This window comes from Mustela erminea, chromosome 21, assembly GCF_009829155.1.
Source record: "Mustela erminea isolate mMusErm1 chromosome 21, mMusErm1.Pri, whole genome shotgun sequence".
NCBI lineage: Eukaryota > Metazoa > Chordata > Mammalia > Carnivora > Mustelidae > Mustela > Mustela erminea.
The window spans coordinates 23,042,591-23,065,946 of NC_045634.1; the positions used below are offsets into that span (position 1 = coordinate 23,042,591).

Below are 23,356 nucleotides of genomic sequence, written 5' to 3' on the forward strand. Positions count from 1 at the left end.
CAGACATAGCTGCATGTATGCTTATAATAGAATTCTGCTCAATAAGAAATTGTTGAGCCATGCTGGGGAACTCTGTAAAACAGATCAAATTGATCCCCAATCCCCTCTCCATTACTTCTCTTGTCTTTGGATGTATTTGTTCAATAGAACCTTATATATGAAGGTCACATTTGCAAATAATTTAAATTTCTTCCAAAATATCATTATTTATGACAAAGTCGTCCCTAAAATTGAGCCTGAATAGTGTGGACTTTAATTCATTAATTTTTCTTTCCTACAGGCACCAATCCTTATTTGACGTTTCACTGTGTTAATCAGGGAACTATTTTGCTGGATCTTGCTCCAGAAGATAAGGAATATCAGTCAGTAGAAGAAGAGGTAATGTACATCAACATTTCTAATTCTCTTTTCCTGAAATCTGTGGTTAAGCCTATTTTTTCAGTAGAGGTAAGCTTGTCTGACAGTGACTTAGGATCACTCGCCTCTCTGTCATCCGAACTGCCTTAGCCATTGCGGTGGCGTACTGCCCACGCTCAGGGAGGACCGTGGATTAGGGTCTACTACAGGGTTTTCCCATCAAATGCCTAGGGTTTCAGTGGACGGGCCACAAGGGTCTCTTCGTCCCAGAGACTCTCTTGAAATCAGGCAAGTAGGAACCCTATTAGAACTATTCGCTTGTGGTGTTCAAGTGCTACTAGGCAAGTGAGAATCTTGTCTCACATACAGCAAATACCTTCTTATTTTTATTTTCACGCAAAGTTATAAAATGGGATGATAAAATAATACACCTACTTTTCCTGTTCGCCTGTGAAATCTGCCTCATAATTCAGTCGCCTTTCCTGACTTCAGTCACTGTGTTAAAGCACTATCCCTCCTGCCAGACAGACACCGCAGAAATTCCCTCCCTACTCTGGCTACCCCCTCATTTCTTACACATAATAAACAGAGTGCCTAATGTCATTATCACAATAAATAAGCCACCTAACTAATTCTGTTATTTTGCAGAGAAATGCATGCCTGAGTCTTTTTGTTTATTTTCTACCTTTTAACTAGAGCTCACATTATTCTCATGCTGGGAAGTCTGGACCTGTTACCGTAGGGAGGGTTTTCAGCTCAGGCTTGGCCAGTCTGTAAGGGAAGTGTTGCACCTTCCAGGGGCTTCCTGCCTAATCACTCTGTTAGTGGTTAGCAGATTTGGAGAATAATGTCCAAAATGTGATGAATAACTTTGCAAACAGAGCAATAAGATAGAGAATTAACACTCTTGAGTCAATTCTATGAGAAACTTGGATCTTTAGAACATTTTACTTTTCCGTAATCCTTTTGAATTTGGAGAGCGCATGAAGAGTACCACCCAGAGCGAAGTTACTCTGCTTAGTTAACCGGCACACCCAGCTTCTCCTGGTCGCGGAAATGTTCTTTGATATCCCAAATTGATAATATGGTCTGTTTCACCCAGGGAACAGAAGTTTATTGATTTTTTTTTAAATTCTTTGTTGTTTATTTGAGCATTTGTTTAGTGAGTATTCGTCAAATGTGAGCTTAAGTTTGGCTTAATCCCAATGTTGCTTTGCATTCTCAGTAACATAAAATAGTAATGTAGATAACTTAATGTGATGTTTTATTTCTGTGTTCCCCATTGTGCTTACAGGAAAATCTTCCAAAGCTTTTACTAAAAAATAAAGAGAAAATGCAGAAGTTTAATATTTATGTCATGACTACTTTCTCATCAGAAATACTTACCCATTAAACTCTGATGAACCATTTATAGTCAACTCCTATTTATTTATTAGCCCTGAGTCTGAGACTCATCAGTAAAAAAGTGTAACAGAAGTGAATGTTGAAAACAGAGGAATGTCTTTAGAATTATATACTGGCATATTTCCAGAAAATTCTGTTATTTTGTTCTGTAGATGCAAAGTACGATCCGAGAACACAGAGATGGTGGCAATGCTGGTGGTATCTTCAACAGATACAATGTCATTCGAGTAAGTCGTTAAAATTTCAGGGTGAAAATTGGATTGCAGGGCATATCTGAAAATTAAATCTAGACAATGAAAAGTTTTTTTAAAACGTCCTATTTTTAAACTGTCGAGATAATCAGCCATCTGTTGCCTGGCAGTCAGGTGTCACTTTCCACTAATCCCTCAAGACCGTATTTCACCAGAAACAGAGACTGGATGGAAACAGGAAAGCTACAGACAGAAGGCTGGATCTCCTAGGGTTGGTGGTACAGATACAGTGATGAGATGCAGCTTGCCCACAGATTTAGACCAGAGCTGACAAGAGTTTTTATCACCACTTCCGAGTACTTTGAAGGCCTGGTTTTCAATCTGAGTCAGTGATTATATCAGAATACATGTATCTCTTAATTTCAGTATCTTAATTTATAACATGGGATAGATGTGCTTTTTTCAAAGGAGCATCATAAAGATATATAAAACCTGTTGAGAACTGACTACATCCTTGGAAGTTACACCAGTGCCCCTCAGAATTCCCTGGAGAGTTTTTAGAGAGCTTTTAGAAGAATGCAGATTTACAGGCCCCTGTATCCCAACATTCAACAAGTCTGGGAGGAGTCTCGGAATAGCTATTCTTTTCTTGAACTCCTCAGGTGATTCTGAGGTACAACCAGGTCTAGTGCAGAAATAATAACCAAAGCCATACCTGAAAATTTTGTCACTAACAGCCAGAATGTTAACTTAGTTACACTGCCCTGGCAACTTTATCCTTTTTAAATAATGTTTTAAGCAAAGGAAACAAAAACCAAGAATTGAACCTTTCTCAAAGAAAACATACTTTTCATTTTAAATTATAAACTACTAACTAACATCCATTTCACTAATTTGCTTCTTTCTCCCTTATCCTTAAAGATTCAGAAAGTTGTCAACAAGAAGTTGAGGGAACGATTCTGTCACAGACAGAAGGAGGTGTCTGAGGAGAATCACAACCATCACAACGAGCGCATGTTATTTCACGGTGAGCGGCGCGCCTGTCTCTATCTCTTGGGCTTTTGCGATTTCCAATAAAGTGGAAAGCATATGTTATTGACTATATTAGTGTTGTGCTGAAAATGGCTGGTTTTGATTTTTTTTTTTTTTTAATTATGTGTCAGTACAGTTTGCTAATGCATTGCATGTTAGGACAGGCTTTCCAGGGTGTGTAGAATGAGAATAACTTATCTGGAATGGTTTCAGAACTTGTACTGCAAGTTGAGCCATCTAGATAGTGAAATATTTTCATTACAGTTTAGCATAATTGTTTTCAGTTTATCAGATTATCTGTTTTTGTGTAAAGTAAGATTGGCATAAAATCTATATTTTTAAAGCCACAGGGACTTTGCCATCTTTTTTGGGGGGAGGGGGTGGAGGAGCAGCGGGAGAGAAGGAATCTTAAGCCTCTATGCCCAGCACATAGCCTGACATGGGGTTCAGTCTCACAACCCTGAGATCATGACCACCCGGGTGCCCCTGTCCTTCACTATCTAAAAATCTTATGCCATCCACAAAAGCCACATTACATCCTTGCTTGGCAAACACTGGGTCCCTGCTAAGATTCCAGTACGAGAAATAATTTAGGTATGGTAGACCATCTTGCAAGTTCATATACACATTATTGATAATATTAACCTCCCAAGTGCAAATAGTTTGTAGCTAATTGAGGTTCTAGAGAAGTATTCAAAAACACTGATCTTTCTGTGTTTCTGTTTTTAGGGTCTCCTTTCATTAATGCCATTATTCATAAGGGGTTTGATGAGCGACATGCGTACATAGGAGGAATGTTTGGTGCCGGGATTTATTTTGCTGAAAACTCCTCCAAAAGCAACCAGTATGTATACGGGATTGGAGGAGGCACAGGCTGCCCCACACACAAAGATCGGTCATGCTACATATGTCATAGGTAAGTGTCTTGCCTTTGGGATTGCTGTCCTCAGATCATGAGCCTCAGTCGTTCCTCAGGCTCTACAGAAGTCACTTATCCTCAGTGTTGTGACTCAGAGTGAATCACACCGGTTTGGGGTTGAATAGAAATAGCTGACCAACCTCTGCCCTAACAGGAGAAATGACACAGAGCTAATCGCCGCGCTAGCAGAAGCCAGATACGTGTCAGCCAGTCCCAGGTTACGATGAAACTCCCTCCATCTTGACTTTCTCCCTGGGCTTTCCTTGCCTTGCTTCAGCTTCAGATTCAGAAAAAGAAAAGATTGAGAATTATTTCTGTTGAAGAACCTTTAGCTTTAGATACTTTTAAGCTAAGAGGCACAACTTCTGTAAACAAGTTGAATCTTTAATCTGTTTCTGATGTTGCTAGCTGTGCTTTAAGGCAGGATATATAATTTGCCTTAAAAAGTTCAATTTCAGAATATTAACTTTGGATGTAATAGTAAGCAGATGAATGTTAGCTTTTTAAATAGAATTTTAAAACAAATTCAAGAGAATAAGAGAATAATCTCTCTGAAGTCAGTGAAAAAAATACCATTCTCTTCCATGCCACTGGAGAAAACACAAAAGAATTGTACATTACAAAGATTACAGTTGATTGTATTTTTCTTTAAATTAACCAGATGGAAAGGTTACTTAGAGATCTTGTAACTCAGGGGAAACCCCAAAAAGATCCAGATAGCCTTGAAATTCATTGTAGTTGTTGATCTTGAAACATCCTCTTCTCCATTCCTTGATGAAAATCTTACAGCCACCAGCAGTTCTAGCTAGGATGGTTGCAGTATGTCCAGAAGGAACCTTCTTTCTAGTAAGGCCTCTGTGGTTAATAGCACACAAAAGTTCCGATGGACGTGTGACATGCCGAAACTCTTGTTGCTGCAAACCTATCCTAAATAAGCACTAAAAGTGAACCTAGATGAAGATTAGCAGCTGCCCACTGCAATTAGACACATACGTTTATGTCTTAGTCAGGATTTCCTAGGAAGCAGAGCCTGAAGCAAAAGCTTATGTGCTAGCACTTTCTTGGCAAGTGCAATACTGGAGAAGCGGGAGTGATGGCGCAGAGAGAAATAAAGCAGAGAAGGAGGCAGAGCGAAGACAGGGAGACGCGTCAGTGCATTGGCCTGTTCCATAACAAGTGTGGTCTCTGGCTCAGTCCATGAGACTTCACCTTCACAGAGGCTGTGTGAACTCGAGTACACTGTGGGAGACCAGAGCTGAATTCACCTGCCGGCTCCTGTCTGGCACGGATCACCATTTGCCCCACAGGGCACTGCTGTCCCCCCACATGGGGCTGTTGTGTCTGCAGAACGCAGCATGACGCCCAGGGCTGGCCAGGGAGCGGACTGGAGCCAGTGCTCTCCACCGGCCCGTCTGCTGCCCACAGCTTCATGGGCCGGGCCTGCGTCTTCTGCCCCCGCAGCGATGGGGGTCGGGGCTGGGGCAGGAGGCAAGGGCCTGTCTGTGTGATACGTGGAGCAGCCATGGCAGTGGGCCGAGCAGACTGAGCGGGCAGAGTCCAGTGACACCGCCGTGCTGCCGTGACGTGGAGATGGAGCTCGGGCACCTCCCCCTGTCGCAGTCGGGCTGGGGCACCTGGGCAGCTCCGGGGGTCGAGCATCCAACTCTTCATTTCCGCTCAGGTCCTGGTCTCTGACCTGGTGTGTGCACGGGGCCTGCTTAAGATGTTCTCTGCTCCCCCTCCTTATTCCCCTGCTTCCATGTGCGTGCTCTTGCTCTCTCTCTCTCTCTCTCTCTTTTTTCTCTCTTAAAAAAACAAAAAACAAAAAACCTTTTCCGTGGGGACCTCCAAGAGAAAGCCGCTGACACAAGGCCAGTGCCCCGCAGGGTCATTAGGAATATTGTGCTGGAAAAGCCCACCCAGGCAGGACCCAGTTATGCTGGGTCTGGCACGATTTGACTCAGAGTAGTATCTCTGGTTAGTTACAATGCAAAGATCATGCTCTATTAGTAAAAACAAACTATTTGAATAATAACTATTTTACCCATTTAACAGTATGATCAATCTCACTGAGTAGTTAAAAAATTTGTGGTTTATATTCAAGGCTTACAAACTTTGATTTTAAAGGGCTACCTAATATTTTAGGCTTTGCAGGCCATATGATCCGTCACAGTGATTGACCTCAGCCCTCGTAGTGCGGAAGCAGCCGCAGAGGACACGTGTATGAGTGTGTGGCTGCATTCCAATAAAATTTTATTTACAAAAACAGGTTGCAAACTAGGGTTAGTTTATATAATGCACTTTCTTTCCAATCAGCGTCTCTTGTCCTGTGTAATAGTCAACATCTTTCCCAATTGGTGTTTCACCCAGGTAGGATGATTTCCAGCCATACATTTAAACTAAGCACTTTGGTGTATGATCCACTTTTATTTTTATTTATCTCACCCTGGTTTTTACTTCTTCATAATGAGTAAACCCCATCTGGATTTCAAATGGTGCTGCCTTCTGTGTATTTGCTTCAGTCCTCCTGCCCTCCCCGCCCTGGTTCATCCTCACAAGAACTCCATTTTTGCTAGGATTCCTCTTTTTCGACTAGTCAGAACTTGCTGGGTGTTTTCTGTCATTGATTCTGTAACCACACCAAACCTACTTTAACTATTGAGTCTGCTGCTTGTGGTAAACCAGGATATCAAATTCCATCCCGTCCATCCCTACTCAAATGCGAAAGTGACATTTTAAGTTAGCTTGCCTTGTGTTAAATAATTGTTTTAGAAAATTATCACACCTAAGAGTTCCGTCACTCTAAGATTTAATGCTTCCTTCAAAGCATTGCTTTCCTTTTTCCTTTAGGCAAATGCTTTTCTGTAGGGTGACCCTTGGAAAATCCTTTCTGCAGTTCAGCACCATGAAAATGGCTCATGCCCCTCCAGGACATCACTCAGTGATCGGGAGACCAAGTGTGAACGGGCTGGCATACGCCGAATATGTCATCTACAGAGGCGAGCAGGTACAGTGCCCATCAGATCAGCATAAGTGAGCTGCTGAACATGTCAGCACAGAGAGCAGAGAGCAGCTTCCATGTAAAGAATTTTCTTTATGGATGTACGTGCTACAGGCTGGTCATGTGAGTTCACTCTCAGTATTTCTGACTGTGGCACTTAACACAGAACAATAGCTTTCCGAGTAGTGAAGCTGTAGTGCATTCAGTTTCTGCCCACTGTGTAGGCTCCAAAGTAAAATTGTCAACAAGCAGGAAAACTTTCTATCATTTTCCAGCCCAGCCCTTAACTCTCACAGTACTGCTAAATGCCTGTTGATTTGACTAAAAACAAAGATCAGTTTGTCTGAATTTAATCGAATTTCAAATGGTTACCTTAACTACGCTGATGGAAAATTGGGGGGGGGGGGAGAAAGCAGGAATTAATTAAGTACAAGTAACGTAGGAAAACAATATTTTATTACATGCCATCAGTCCTGGCCAGGTAAGGTATGGAGTAGCCATAGGAAAGACACACAAATCCTGAACTTCATTTACTAGATGTGTAGATGGTGATGGTATGGGCAAAGCAATGAAACTCCTTTGGGTGTGTTGTAGGATTGAGCAAATGAGTAAATGTGTTGATGTTTGATTTGGAAGCTGGGATTCTCACGGTAGAAGAAGGGGCATACAAATCTATAATGTGGGGTTGGTGAGAATAACTGTAGAGAGGGACTGAAATTGGAGATACTGATAGGAGCTCATTGCTCATACATGTATGTATGTTTGTGTACTTATGTGTATATACAGGGATGTGTGTAAGTGTATATATAGGTACATGTACGCATTGAGCATAGATATGCATATATTTCTTAGCACTGTCTCCTGAAAGCAAGGAGACCCCAAAAGCAGTGAGCAAACCTAGACCTAGATCTTGGTCTCTAATACCATTCCCTACCAGAAGGAACCCAGGCTCTTTGAAGAAACAGCTAATTCCAGGGCTAGAGCAGAATAGGAGCAAGGTGAGCCTGGAACATCCTGGAAGTAATGAAGTACTCAAAGTTGTGTGGGGGGCATGTCACAAGGACACAGAGCCAGCAGGAAGGGGCTCCCACCGGCCAAATCTGGAACACTTTGATTACCAAAATAAAGATAGTAATAAATTTTAAGCCGCTGAGAAAAAAAACAGGAGTCCATGATTCTGTAGTGATAACAAGTAGATAACTAGATAAATGAAGGGGCAAGGAAGGCTTTTGCTCGTAGCGGAAAGCCAAGGGGAGATGAGCAGATGTGGAGGAGTACTGGATTTGCAAAATCGTCACCTTGGGACCATTGTGACAAGAATCATAAGTGGACGCTTAAACTAGGGGACCAGTTTGATTATAAATAAAAGGATATTTGTACGGTCTTACGAACTACAAAGGAGAAGAAAACAGTGATTCTCATTGGAGAAAAGGGCAGTGCCTTGACCGGATGATAAAAATGACATCACCGGTGAGGGACGGATGGAAGTAGAGTGTGCCTCAGCCACGGTACTCTGGGAAGAGTTCACCATTGCCTATGCAACACTGCAGCCAAGAATGTATAACCTTGTTCTAATCAAAGTGAGGAATGCTCTATTAAAAAAAAAAAAATGTGGGAAGGCTGGATTCTTCAGAAATGTCCATATGGTAAAAGGCAGAGAAAGACTTTAAAAACTCTCCAGATTCAATGAAACCCAAGAGACAGGACAACTAACTTAAGGTCCTGCCCCCAGTTGGATCTGGTATTGGAAGAGAAACATTATTAAATCGACTGAGAACATTGGCATATGAATGATAGGTATGATATTAAAGTAGTATACCAACGTAAAATGATAATGTGTGATGATACTTTTGTCCTTTGTATTCCTGCTGAGCCCCCTCAGAAGGGACTTCTCCTTAATGAATCATCATCATAATGTTATCGTAGTAACTTACATTATACTGGATTCTTATTATGCCATACCTGTGTTAAGGTATGTTCCCGCTAAACCTACTTTGTTGAGAGTTTTTATCATAAATGGGTGTTGTACTTTGTCAGACGACTTTTCTACATCTATTGAAATGACCATCTGGTTTTTATCCTCTCTCTTACTGATGTGATGTCTCATGTTGGTTGGTTTGCAAATATTGAACCATCCTTGTAAGCCAGGAGTACTTCCCACTTGATGGTGATAAATGACTTTTTAAATGTATCGTTAGATTCAGTTTACTAGTATTTTGTTGTTTGTTTTGTAAAATATAAGTTAAGTCTTATGGTATTTGTCTTTCTCTGTCTGACTCACTTCACTTAGCAAATACCCTCTAGGCCATCCCCATTGTCACAAATGGCAAGATCTCTTTTTAACGGCTGAGTAATACTCCGTTTGTGTGTGTGTGTGTGTGTGTGTGTGTGTGTGTGTGTGTGTGTGTGTATACCTCACACCTTCTTTAGCCATTCTTCTGTCAACGGACACTTAGGTTGCTTCTATCCTAGCTACTGTAAATAATGCTGCAGTGAACGTAGTTGTTCATGTATCTTTTTAAAGTCCAGTTTTTTTTATCCTTTATTCTTTTTATTATCTTACTCCATATCCCTAAGCAAGTAATTTTTTTTAATTTCTTTTAATTTATTTGACAGACAGAGATCACAGGTAGACAGAGAGGCAGGCAGAGAGAGAGGAAGGGAAGCAGGCTCCCTGCTGAGCAGAGAGCCCGATGCGGGGCTCGATCCCAGAACCCTGGGATCATGACCCAAGCCGAAAGCAGGGGCTTTAACCCACTGAGCCACGCAGGCGCCCTAAGCAAGTAATTTTTAAGTCATCATTCAGCAAATTCTTTTGGGGCCCTAAAACACTTACCTCACCAAGGAATACTAGTTTTCAGCCATAGAGCACTCTGAAATGCTCCCTTTAGTTGTATCATTATATTAGATTTAGGGTTGAAGAATTCTTACGTAACATACATAGTTTTAAGGGTTGTTTTTTTGTTTTTTTGTTTTTTTGTTTTGGCCCTCCACCCAATTGCCTTGGTAGTGATCTCCTCTAAGAAACGGTCTTTCCTTTCCAGATACAGAGCCTTTCATTTTATATACTTTAAGAAAAAGAGGCCAGAGAGAAAGAGAATAAATGGGGTGGCAAGTCTCAGTCTGAACCATTATGTTATCTGTGAAAGTTGCCTTTTATTAGTCACCTTTTATTTATTTATTTGTTTGTTTGTTTGTTTTTAAAGATTTTATTTATTTGACAGAGAGATCACAAGTAGGCAGAGAGACAGGCAGAGAGAGAGGAGGAAGCAGGCTCCCCGCTGAGCAGAGAGCCCAATGCGGGACTGGATCCCAGGACTCTGAGATCATGACCTGAGCCGAAGGCAGAGGCTTTAACCCACTGAGCCACCCAGGTGCCCTTATTAGTCACCTTTTAAAAATGATCTCCAAACAGTTCCAAGTTACTGGTGACTCACCAGGCCTCACCCTTCCCTCTTCTAGCTCAGTGGATTATATTTGGGAGTAATTTGAAATCAGTTCAGCCAAATTACTCTTTCCTTCACCACACTTTTATTGAACATATGCTATGTGACAGCAGTGTCAAGTGAGGTGGAAAAGAGAGAGACTTTCTCCTGCCTTAGTTTTCCCGGCCACGGCATGTGCATGAAGGATGAACACACTACTAAAGGGTGCTCAGAGTGGAAACCGCGTTACAGCAGTTGTCCAGATGATAGGGTCTAGACACATTTCTAGGCAGTACATAGGTCTGTCTGGCATGTGTGTGTTGTTCAGGCACCTGTCGATGGCCGGCCTTCGTGGGCTCTGGGGTGCGTGTAGAACACTGATGGGGACCAGCAGCCTCTGAGACGCCCACTGAATACTGTACTGCCCCAGGAGTGACTCGTTTCTCTTCTGGCCCTTTGCAGGCGTACCCTGAGTATCTCATCACGTACCAGATCATGAAGCCGGAAGCTCCCGCTCAGAGCGCCACAGCCGCCGAGCAGAAGACCTAGTGAACGCCCACGGGGAAAGGCCACAGCGGATTTGAACTTGGGACTGGATTACAGTGGATTGTTGCCAACAAAATCAATATTCCATAAATCCCAGACAGCTAGAAAGAAGCTGTCTTTGACAAAGCATTGCGATAGTGATGAAGAGAGTATGAGCAACTGACCCGTACTCCACTGCTACTGTTCTCTTTGAGGAAATGTTTACAGGGGCGGCCTTTGACCATATCTCAGGCTCGTTGGTGTTGCAGCCGTCCGTTTCCAAAACAAGATTGCTTTAATCGAGGCTTGGAAATGGGGGGTAAAAAAACCCATAACCAATACTTTCCCAAATTTCACACACTACATTTGCTTTGTTCCATATGGCACGTGTATGTAAAAAATGTGTACATGTGATAGGCTCATTTTTAGTTTTTTCTAAACATGCATCATTGTCTCTTTTTATCTTTTCTTCTTTTCATTTTTTTTTTATTTGTTTGTTTACTTTGAAAATGAGCCAGAGCCTTATTGAGGATATTTTGCACAGAGTCGCACTGACTAAAATCATTAGCAATTCAACCGAAGCTTCTGGATGAGCAAGACTTAGTTTCCCCTTAGTTTTCACTTGGATTTCTTTTGTATCCGCACTTCTTATCATTGTAAATTGGGACAGGAAGGAAAACCATCACGTTTTAGCTTCCTTTTATGAATTGGCCAGTCTTCCCAGGGAAAGGCACAAAGGTCAGCCTGACTGAGGAGCTCCCCGAGTTCAGAGAAGTCGAAGCCGCTGAGGGCCCCTTGCTGTTCCCCATCACAGCCTGCCCTGGAGGCGTTCAGGCCAGTGCCCGAGACCCTGGAGGGAAAGGTTGGAGTGACCGGCCCAGGGCTCATGAAACCGCCACACCGGGGGAGGGCTGGGGCGGGGGGAGCAGCGCCCAGACGAGCAGGGAGTGCGTGGTTCCCGGAGGCCGCAGCAGGGAAGGATCGCAGGGCCGGCCCGAAAGGTCGTCCTCTGCGCTTCGCCTGACCGCCTCCTCGTCGTCCCCGACGTTAGCTGCCTTATTGCCAAATTCAGTGGAATTTTCGTACTTCATGAGAGTCACGATAATCTTTATTGTTCCTCCGATGTCAAAAGCTAGGATTCACGTCCTCTCTAGGAAGTAGGTGTGCGAGAGCTTCGTGTCTTCTCCAGATTTGGGGGTTACTTGGAGGGAGGTACTTCGAATAGTTTCTGTAGGTCCCGGCTCTGCATTTTCATACCATTTCTTCCAATCTCTTAACAGACAAGGAGAACAAAAACGGAAACCAAAGCTCTCTCAGTTATTTTTGTAAAGGAAGGTGGAGAAATACTCGACTGTTTCTTCAGGAAGTTGCCACTCTGTTTCGCGTGTTGTAATCAACATCTGCCCGGCGCACATTGTCGCTTTTGAAAGATGATCCATTGCACACCTCACACTGGCCCTTTGCATCTTAACTGAACAGCGAATTGGCCGCATTAATTTATTTACTTTGACACGCTGTGCATCTGCTCAGCTTTGAAGCAAAAAGAACATAAATGTGGTTTAAAAAAAAAAAAGGAAAAACAGTGTGATGCAAACCTGCAATTTCAACTTGAGGTTCCAAAAACTAATTTGTGTTTAAATGCAGGCTGATTAAGCCATGACCTCACTTAATCTCCTAAAGGAAAATAAAATGGTGACAGGCAAAAATTCTAGAATAGGCTCTTAAAATATACATTTAGCTTTCTTTTGGGCTTGAGTCCAACGCTAGAACTAGGCATCGGGAACTAGTTTGAGTTTTGTAGCAGAATCTTGCATGGGTCCTCAACATGAAATCAAGAATTAGCCTCAGTTGTTGCTTCTATTGAAGTTTTAGTGACCCAAGCTGGGTGTTTGTGTCTTGGCCACTTGTTTAATAGCAGTAGAATTCCATACGAAGCTTCCGAGTTTCATATTGGTTAAGAGCTTTTTTTCCCTCCTCCCCTTCCTTTTTTCGCTATGTGTAACAGTGGGTTGAAGGAATGGCATCTGTGGTTTGCAGTAGCTGTGAAAGTGTATATTACTTGCCTCCCCACTTAGATATAGTTTAAAATGGTAAACACAGCTGTGATTTCTAGTTCAGTAAGAGGGTGAACATGGGATAGGTATCAAAGCTTCATAGCTTTATTAAAAAGATAAGCCACTATTCGACTGTGGTTTTATGTCGTTTCCATCATACTAACTAGATTCATGGATATTTTCAACTTCAGCCTTACACTTGAGAAGTTAAACTGTGGTGCAGTATTTAAACTGCCGATGTTACGTATCTGATGTTCTATGTGCCGAGTAAAGGTACTGTGTAAGGAAGACATTTGCAGTGCTTCTTGTCTTGTGATGATTCGAGTGTATAGTAGTTATTGAAAGAATGTGTATATATTATTCATCTGCTAAAGAGAATGGGTTAATTGATCTTTCACAGGAGCCAAATACATTTTTTTCAAAACTTGAAAACCAAAGGTCATCGTGAGTGCCCGCAAGGTAGTGAAAGTTGGAACTTGCATCTCTAGCAGTGCGAAAAACCCTTTGGAATATAAAAGCATGGCATTAACTTAGGCCAAAATCCATTTCATTTCTTGTAAATGCAGTATATAGGAGCACTAGCAAGTTGAGGAGTTCCAGTATGGCCTCCCCTGAAATGGCCAGCGTGTTTCCCAAACCAAACGCTGAGAGAATCTGGACACCTCCACCACTTTACTGCAGTTCTAAAATCAAATCTTCTAGACCCGGTGGTTCCAGTTGACTGGGTATGGCCAGCTGGGTTCTTGAGTCCTAAATGAAGCGTAAGTTAAGGCTCTGAGCTGGACGCTTTCTCCTCGTACTTGGCCGCCTTCCCTTTCCCCCACGTTGCTAGTCTGGAATTACAATTCGCTCCGGTAGTTACCTTTGACCCCATTCATTTTCCTCCTTTCTTCTTGAGTCTTGCAAAAGGAGACTGGACCTCTGTTTCCATATCACAGCCAGAACCGGGTATTAGGCCTCATGTGCTCTGCTCTGAAGATTCTGCCAATTTGTTAACAAATGACAGCATGGAAACCAGAGTTTTACTTCTATGCAAAATAACAGCAGTTCAGCCAGGATTCTTACCTTTTCCTTCTTGGAATCTGGAATTTCTAGCTTTCCAGTAACATAAATAGAATAAATAATACTAGGATGTTTTCATGACAGCATCCTTGTGCTTCTTGACCTTGATGTCAGCGGCTAGACTAATTTCCCTTTGCTCTCAAAATAGCAAAGTGCATTGATATATACAGAGAAATGCCTGAATAGGGCAAATAAAGTAATATAGATTCATAGTCTATTATTATAGTCTTTATACAAAAAATAACACTTTGGTGTACGCTCGAAGAGCAATAGAATGCAATAAGTCGCCTAGGTTTTTCTTTATATCAGTTCATCTGCCAGATGCACAAGGGTTATTGGCCATCGCTCACCCCCTCCTCCTGAACACGTGTGCTCTTCGGATTCCCGCCAACAGCCTTGCAAACAGAAATGGTGTGTGTTTCCAAGCACCTTGCCACCATTGTGGCCAGAACCCACTCGTAGGATAATGTGCGATAAGCAGCCTTCTTGCTGTGACATTTGTTGGGCAGTTACCTTCCTTAGAGCTGTAGACTTTAGTCGTTCAGGAACACTCAAAACTGACAGTAACACAGGCTTTCACGTGTCAGAAATTTCACTGAAAAGATGAAACTTAAACTTGTCCGATGTCAAATCAGTGACAGGAAAATGAAAATAAAGTTAATTGTGAAGATAATATTTGAGCTTTGGTTGGACACTTTAGCGTATGACCAGGAAATGCTTTTTTAAAAAACCACCCTAAAAAGTAAAGCGTCTTCAGATACCTTGTATATTCTGAAATTAATAGACAATTAAATGTTTCTTCTTAAGAAAGCCTTAACTATGGCAGAAACTTTTTAACCTTTTATAGCCTAATAAATATAAACTTGTAATTCCATTTCTTAGTGTTTGAAAGGTGTCCATGAGTCAGGTGTGTCTCTACGTAGGTCACACCCGTGAGGCTGATTTAATGAGGGTCTGTTTCATAAGTAATGCTTCCTTACATGCCAAGGAGCAGATCTAATCAATCTCTCCCGATTTCTCTATGTCTGAAATTCCTCAGCTACCAGATATTCTGGTTTAAAGAAATGCTAGCAAGATTTCCATGGTCAGTGTTGTGTGTGGGGAACACAGCAGCATCTCAGGAAGATACCATGTGGGGTCTCCGTGTTGCCCAAGCTGTTTCTTAATCATTTTAAACCACAAGCCGTGGTTCTGAGTGCAAGGCAGTAGGAAGCTCCGAGTTTTATACCCTGTGAGACCAAACCCGTTCATGGTGTGACCGGTTTTCTACATCTGGCAGAGGGCCCTGCCTCCTTTGAAATAGGATTCACACCGCCCGGATGATTGCATTTGGACTTTTCCTTCATTCACGTTTTCTATTCTGCTCTACAGTTTTACAGCTGCCCTACCACTCCTCTTTTCCAGCAGATTTCTAATGTTCCGCGATTCAGATTGTTTTGCTACTTTATACCTGTCTCTGCATTTCTGCAGGCAGCCCTGAAAACCCTTTGTTCATTCAGAGGGTTTGCAAAGAAATGCAGTTAACCTCTGGTAGTGGGGTGTCTCACACACACGCCCACGCCCCTCCCCAAGGTTTAGGATGAGAAGCTAGAAAACACAACAGTACAAACGGAACCAAAATCTTGGAGGCTAATAGCCTCGACCCAGAAGATGACCTTGACCCTTAACCATTGTACTCATTACACAGAATATTTAAACTCTCTTCATGTGCATATAATACCTGCTTCTGCTTCCATTGTTTCGAGCTCATTGGTCTTTGTGGTAGTTGTATTTGTCTTTGATAGCTACAAACTGAAAAGGTACTTTTATCAACAAGGTTTCTCAAAAACATTTACAAAACCACCTTTGAGGAAATCTAGAATGTTTCCTGGCAACAGCCTTTGGAGTAGTAATGGTTATTTTCCCATTGTGGTGTTGTCTGTGTGAGTAACCGTCGTAGTGACTCTTTGGTTCATTATCGGTGTTGTTTTTATTTTTAGTCTCTGTGTGACCCACCAGTGGCAGGGGCTTCCAATCCCCTCTCTTTGTTTTTTTTGCATTTGTCTGTCTGTAGGATTGCCAGATAAAATACAAGGCACCCAGTTACATTTGAATTTTGGATAAAAATAGTTTGTTAGCTTAAGTATGTTTCATGCATTATTTGACATATTTTTATGGTAAAAAAAAAAGTTATTTATCTGAAATTCAGATTTAACTCAGCATCCTGGCTTTTTGCTTTGTTTTATTTCGTTTTACTAAATCTGGCAACCCTATCAATTTGGTCATGGGAAATCGCTCACAGCATGTAAATCCTTCTAGTCATCACGGTCTTTCACGTGGAATGGAAGACCTTTTTTTCCAACTCCTTCTGCTTTCCAAAAGAGGGCGTCAAGGAACTTCACCTGCCTGCGTGGTGGGTTTCTATTTAAGACATCTTTATGATTATATTTAACCTGTAATTGTGCTTTGGCTAAATGTCTAACAGTACTTGTAACTGTTTAATATTCAATAAAAACATTTTTAAAATATACGGTGTCTGGAAAGCAGTCCGCTCTTAAGTGTCTTCATTTCCCTGTTGGTTCATTTCAGCCTGATCAGCTTTAACACGACTGAGCGCCAAGCGTCAGCATACCAGTAACGACGGTCCCTCTGCTCTTCCTACTGAGATCTGTGCCAACAGTGCCTTATCCGCATTTCTGGGCTCGCAGGGGAATTAGCGAAGTGCAGCAGAAGCATAGGCTCCTTCCAGAAATAGTTTTAAGTAAATAAAAATTAAAAAAAGAAAAAAATAGTTCTGAAATGAAGGGGCATGGGCTCTCGCGGCAGACCTCTCGCTGGCTCCCGAGGCAGCTCTGAGGCCTGGCACCGCTCGCTCTGCGGACTCAGTCCCTCCCCTGTTCCCAGCACGAGACCCACCTCTTGCACAGCGCCTGGCCCCTAGCATGAAAGAAATTGTTTCCTTTTCTTCCATTGTCCTCTCTCTGTGCCTAGTGACTCATTGGTAGCAAATTGGAAGCTAGAATTTAATCCGTAACTTCTTTGCCAGAGGGAGTGTCAGAGTCACAAGGAGACAGAATTAAGTACTTGAAAGCATGCTAATAACCCTACAAATAACAAGACCCATCCCTGAGCCCTAATTGTTAGGAGTGAGTTGGACAGTTTGGGAGTCAAGGCCAGGGTCCCCAGCAAGACAATCAGGACAGCTACAATGAAACAGCACTAACACCCTATTCTGCAGCTTAGACAGGACCGCACCAGCGTTCTGCTTCGCAGCCTTTGCAGAACTGACTGCTGCAGAATGTCCTAAAATGAGGCAATGCACCAAAAAGCATTTGTCAATATCACGGGCAGGGGCAGTTGAGACATGAGCCACCCCTGCCCCCCCCCCCGATGTCAGCAAAAAGACCACACGTTGACAACTTAATAGGCTGACCAGTCCATGACCAAAGCCCGGTTTGACATGACTCAGCACACCCTGATGGCTTAAGAAAGTTCCACAAAAGAGCTCAAAAAAACCCCTTAACTTAGAAACTCTGGGGGCAACCTTCTAGGGCCCCCCTTCCTCTCCAGGTGCTTTATACTCTTGGCCAATAAACTTTGCTTTGCTACCCAACACTTCATCCGGTCTACCTCTTCATTCTTCAAAGTGGTGGGACCAAGAACCCGGGGCACTAAGGCAGAGAATTCCTGCAGCATGATGATGAGCAGGGTACTTTGTATATATGTTGTGAGATAGATATATATAATTAATATATATAATTAATATACATATAATTATATTGTATATAATTAATAATATATATAATTCCAACATCCCACAAAGTGGGAAATTTAATCCCCATTTTACAGATAAAGAAACTACTGAGACTCAGAGGTGAAACAATAATGTCCCAGAATTCTTTCCAATATAGACTTTGGCACCTGTTGATAGGCACCAAGCATGACTGTATCTGAGGTTTCCAAGTTTCCATGCTTAAATGGGCACGAAAACCCCGCAGTGACCCTACAACGTGGTTTTATATCATCAGTGTCTCACTGGAAGATCATATTCTAAATGCCGTTAGACTCAGGGTTTCCCTGCGGCTTTTGCCAGTGTTAGAAAACAGAAATTATAGATTGTCTTTTCTTAAATATGCCTTTGTGATATTCCTTCTTTATTCATGTATAGAAATGCAACCAGTTTCTGTATGCTGATTTTATACCCTGTGACTTTACTGAATTCATTTATTCTAACAGTTCTTTTGGCAGAGTCTTTCACAATGCCTTTTTAAAATTCAACACCAAAGGCACGATCCACAAAAGAAAGAAACCGATAGGCTAAACTTCATTAAAATTAAAAAAAAAAAAAACAAAAAACTTCTGTGAAAGACACTGTGGAGAGACAAGAAGATAAGCCACAGCCAGGGAGAAAATATTTGCAAACGACACATAAAGTTCTGCTATCCAAAATATACAATGAGTTCCTAAAAACCCAGGATTTAAAAAATTGAACAAGCCGAGGAAAACCAAGGCCAAAGATCTGAACAGAGACCTCACCAGAGAAGAGAAATAGATAGCAAGTAAGCATATAAAAAGGTGTTCCACGGAATCCATCATTAGGGGAATGGAGACTCAAATAACAGTGAGAAAGCAGTACACGCCCGTTAGAATGGCCGAAATCCCCAAAGCTGGTGAGGATGTGGAGCAACCGGAATGCCCATTCATTGCCGGTGGGAGTGCCAAACAGTAGAGCCGCTCTCAATGACAGTTTGGCAAGTTACCTTCGTGCTCATAACCATACAATTCAGCCACTGTGCTCCAAGTTGAAAGCTACGTCCACACAGAAACCTGTACACAGATGTTTATGGCAGCTTTACCCACAACTGCACAAACTCAGAAGCAACCAAGATGTCCTTCAGCGGGTAAAGAAAAAAGCTGCAACACAGGCAGACAATGGGATGTTTTTCAGCTCTAAAACGACGTGAGCTGCCAAGCCATGAAAGACACGGAGGAAGCTTGAATGCCCACTGCTAGAGGGATCAATCCGAAAAGGCTACACACGGTGTGATTCCACCTCGATGACATTCTGGGAAAGGCAAAACTTTGGAGACGGTGGAAAGGTCCACGAATGCCAGGAGTCAGGTGGGAAGAGAGGGGGAAGGAGATGGGGCACGAGCTTTTTGAGCGCAATGAACACACTCTAGGATGTTGTGATGTAGACGCGCGTCACGGTTCGATGGTCCAAACCCGCACAGCGAACAGCACCCAGGAGTGAACCTGAGTGTCAACTTTGGACTTGGGGTGTTGAAGGTGCGTCAACGCAGTTTCACCCACGAACAAATGCGCCCCTCTGGTGGGGGCCGCTGACAATGGGGGAGGCCACATGTGTGGAGACAGAGTGTATAGGGCAGATCTCAGTACTTTCCAGTTTTGCTGTAAGTCTGAAACTGTTAAAGATTCAGTCTATTTCTAAAAGAGAGAAGTGAGGATAGAAATGTGTTCTAGCAAAGGATAGATAGATGATCGATCGATAGATAATAGATGGATAGACTTTCTCTTTTAATAGAGATAGGAAACCTAGAGAGGCACATGAAGAAATAAATATTAAATAAAAATAGTTAATTTTGACCTAACTCCTTTGACTTCAAAGAGGTGAGTAGTGTAAACATATATGAAAGAATCCTTGTATTTTCAGTTAGTTTGAAACTGGGGAGAACAAAGAGGAAAAGCAGAAAATTCTGTTTCCTTTGCTTTGGACTCGGAGCTGGATTTTATAGACCAGTGCTCCAAAGCTGAGACCTAGGGGGATTATGAGGAAAAGGGAACAGTAAGCCAGATGAGCTCTTCTCCTCTGGGCTCACCAGTGTATTACAGTAAAATACAAGTGACAGCCCTTCTCAGTGGTGAGGACCTGGCCACAGGGCGAGCAGCTTTGTTCTCTGTCTAAATAGTCTTTAAAGTAAGGCAGAATAAAAAAAAAGTTTTAATTAAAAATAAAATAAAGTCGGGCAGGATAGTATATACCCGAAAGAATTGAAAGCAGGAACTCAAAATAGGTATTTGTTTAAAAAAAAAAAAAAAAAAACACTATTATAATCAAAGACAAAAGACAACGGGAAATGTTTGGAATCTGTTCTATGGACAAGGGGCTAATCTCTTCCATACAGAAGAGAGTTCCTGAAAATCTGTAAGATAAAAAAAGACAATCAGTTATGAACACACAGTTCATCGAAAAAAATACAAATGGTTCTTGAATACATCAAAGTGTTCTAGCTCAGAAGAAAAGAAATGCAAATAAACATAGTAAATTAATGCAACTTACCTATCAGATTAACCCCGGAGGGTTTATGACAAAGTGAGTATTTGGGTAAAAAAGCCGTGCGTGGGGAGAGAAATGACATCAATATGAACACCACATCCGTTTCCATCAGACATGCCACATTCTCTAACCCAAGGGCAACAAAACTATAACTGTCACATAGAATAGTTAAAAAACTAAAACCTAGCCACTTGGAAGTTTAAAACCCTCTCCTGTATCATTCTTGAGCTAAAGAAGAAATAAAAAGTGAAATTATATACTATTTAAAAATAATTCATCGATACTCTATTACAAAATACTATGCAGCCATTAAAAAGGGTGAAGGAGGGGCACCTGGGTGGCTCAGTGGGTTAGGGCATGTGCCTTCAACTCGGGTTATGATCCCAGGGTTCTGGGATCGAGCCCCGCTTCGGGCTCTCTGCTTAGCGGGGAGCCTGCTTCCCTTCCTCTCTCTCTGCCTGCCTCTCTGCCTACTTGTGATCTCTCTCTGTCAAATAAAATTTTTTTTAAAAAGGGTGAAAGAGACCAGTGTATACAGACACGGGACATTTCCAGAGCGTGCTGTTAGGGGATAAGGCAGGCTGTGTGTGGATTAACACGTCTACGCAGCACCCCCTGGGGCAGGAGGGTCTGACTGAGCAAAGACACGTACTCTCTCATCTATTGCTTTATGCCTTTGCACCTCAGAAGAGAGGAATGTGATTCCTTAGTTTCTGTGGTCTGGCCCGGAGCCATCCCTGACCTGGGGCGACAAGAGGAAATGTCTGGCTGATCACGTTGAGGGCAGGGCAGGAGTAACAAGGAAGAACAAGAGAAAAAATTCTGCTAACAGTATTGGGCTGTCAAACATGCATGTATACAGCACAGAAACAGGTCTCAAAGTAAGGATACAGCTCGTTTTGGTTATGTAAAGTTCAAGTGGGAGGCAAGGCTGCGATATGGAAGAGAAACATTCCATTTTTACCCTTAAGTATTTGTGTTCTTTGAAATTTGGGTCAGTGAGCACATTTCCATATATGAATATTTGAACAGCATTATTGGGATATAATTTATGTGCCATAAAGTTTACCCATTTTAAGTGTGTAATTCAGTGATCTTAAGTAAGTTGACTAAATTTAAGGGTTGTACGACCACCACTGAAGTAGTGACACAAAGTCAGCTTGGAACTCTGATGGGAGACACCTGGAGCTTCAAGGCCAAGTTCAGTGGGAAGCCTCGACCCCTTGAAGGAACCAAATCCCTGGGTTATTGTTCTGAGAAGGCTCAGTTCCCTGCTTTCCAAAGAGATCCGAGCACTGTATCCAGAAGACTCCCTATTCTGAGTGCCGGTAGCCATGAGGTTCTCGGGACCGGAATGGCCCCTTTGCTAATGCCTGTGATAAAGCTCACACGGAGACACCTGGATCCCAGGGGCTGGACAAAACCTTTAGGGAACAGACAGTTATGAAATCCCCAATCTCAAGGCTAACAAGACTTCTCTCTAGAGACCTCTCCTCAAAGACACATGTTGGAGAAACTGATCCTTTTCACCTGTTTCTAGTTCCTTTCTATGCCTCCGCCTGCCCATCTACCCTCTCACCAACAAACTTCTCTCCCCGGGAGAGGACACCCATCCCACTGGTCAGAACTCAGGACATCCATTGGACCACATTCCCCCCTCCCCGGGTGAGGTTCCTATGCCTCTAGGTTAACATGGTTTTCTTGTTCTTTCTCCTGTCACAAAGTCCTTCCCTTCCCTTCTCTACCAGCAACTAGGAAGGTAACTTAGTGGGGGGCTGGCTCTATTCAGCTTAGCCCTTTTGGGTTCACGGAGTAAGTTGTTGGTCTAAGCTGGGTTGTCCGACTCAGGTCTTGTCTAAGAGCCCATTGCCGGGAGGCAGCAACTCTGTGCCCATCTGATGATGACACTAATGTCATTCTTGGATGAAAATCCAGGCCAAACCTCCCCATCCTCACAGGCGTGATACGTGCTCAAGAGAAGCAGGGGAAGGAGTTTTAGCAAGGGTTCATGGGAACGTGTCTCTTACCCAGAGAGCCCCGGAGCTACCCAGTCGGCCTGCCTTTGCTGTGTGACCGTTTCAGTAGCTCTGAATTCTGCTGGTGGAGAACTCAGCACACATTCTCTCTAGCCAGCTGTAGCAGGCCCTCGGCTGAGCTCTGTGCCCCTCACTGTGTAGCAGGGAAGATGGCTTGGGTGGCCACCAATGTAAAAAGGTGAAGAGTCATGTGGAGATGGGGTTCCTGAAATCAGGGGCTAATTTACCTCAAACCTCCTCCTACCTCTGTTCCCTCCTTGGATGGTGCTTTTACAGCTTTCTGCTTTCTAGTATTTCTTTATCTAAGACTAGGTGTACCTTGTGATGTTCTCTGGATCAGATGGAGCCATTGATAGCATAAAATGTGGTTGAAAGCTGTTTCGGTCCTTGGAGGAGATCTTAGATGACAAATGTCTCTCAATTAAGAGTGAAACTTGACATTCTCGCGTTTTCTTGAGCCTGAGAGGCTTGACCCTGGCTTCAACCAGTCTCATAGAGAGGAAGCGACATTGTGACTTCTGAAACCAGATCACAAGAACGGGTGTTGGCTTGAAAGCATCCCGCCGGAGCTCAGTTCTGTCTTGAGAGAAATCAGACAGCTCCAGAGAGAGGGCGTGTGTCAACGCTCCAGAAGACGGTCACAACTGGAAGCTCAGCGGGAAGCCACGGACGGCCCATCACTTGAGTGTGCCCTTTTGGAAGCCCAGCCCAACCGCCTTCAGGAGACAGCATGACAAGCCGTCACGGACTGTGACCGCCTGAGACACCAAGGGACAACTGCTCAGCAGAGCCTTACCCAAGTTTCTAATCTACAAATTCGTGAGCAAAATAAAGTGGTTACACAACGAAGTTCTTGGGTAAATTGTAGGAGTCATGGTGGCCATACTTGAAAACTTTGGTCTGAAGTTGAATGGGAAGGGGATGGAAGACAGAGCTGTTTCAGGCATTCCTGAACTAGCTATAAATCAGAAATTGCATGTGGGTCTATAGGGTCTCTGACTCTGTACGTTCTAAGCGGGCGCAAGAATCTCTACTTTGTAAATAATTTCCCACAGTACAAAAGGATGTAAATC

The 23,356-nt window shown here is 42.8% G+C and overlaps 1 protein-coding gene across 1 annotated transcript in view; it reads left to right on the top strand.

The window, feature by feature from the left end:
- TNKS (tankyrase) overlaps positions 1 to 16,495 on the top strand; it is a 205,573-nt gene extending 189,078 nt beyond the window's left edge. The window contains exons 22-27 of the mRNA XM_032329297.1: positions 281 to 378; positions 1,914 to 1,988; positions 2,874 to 2,979; positions 3,714 to 3,900; positions 6,754 to 6,910; positions 10,792 to 16,495. Of these exons, the coding sequence (XP_032185188.1) occupies positions 281 to 378; positions 1,914 to 1,988; positions 2,874 to 2,979; positions 3,714 to 3,900; positions 6,754 to 6,910; positions 10,792 to 10,878 (710 nt within the window). The 3' untranslated portion in view covers positions 10,879 to 16,495. The remainder of the gene's footprint in view (positions 1 to 280; positions 379 to 1,913; positions 1,989 to 2,873; positions 2,980 to 3,713; positions 3,901 to 6,753; positions 6,911 to 10,791) is intronic.
- Positions 16,496 to 23,356: the final 6,861 nt, after the last annotated feature.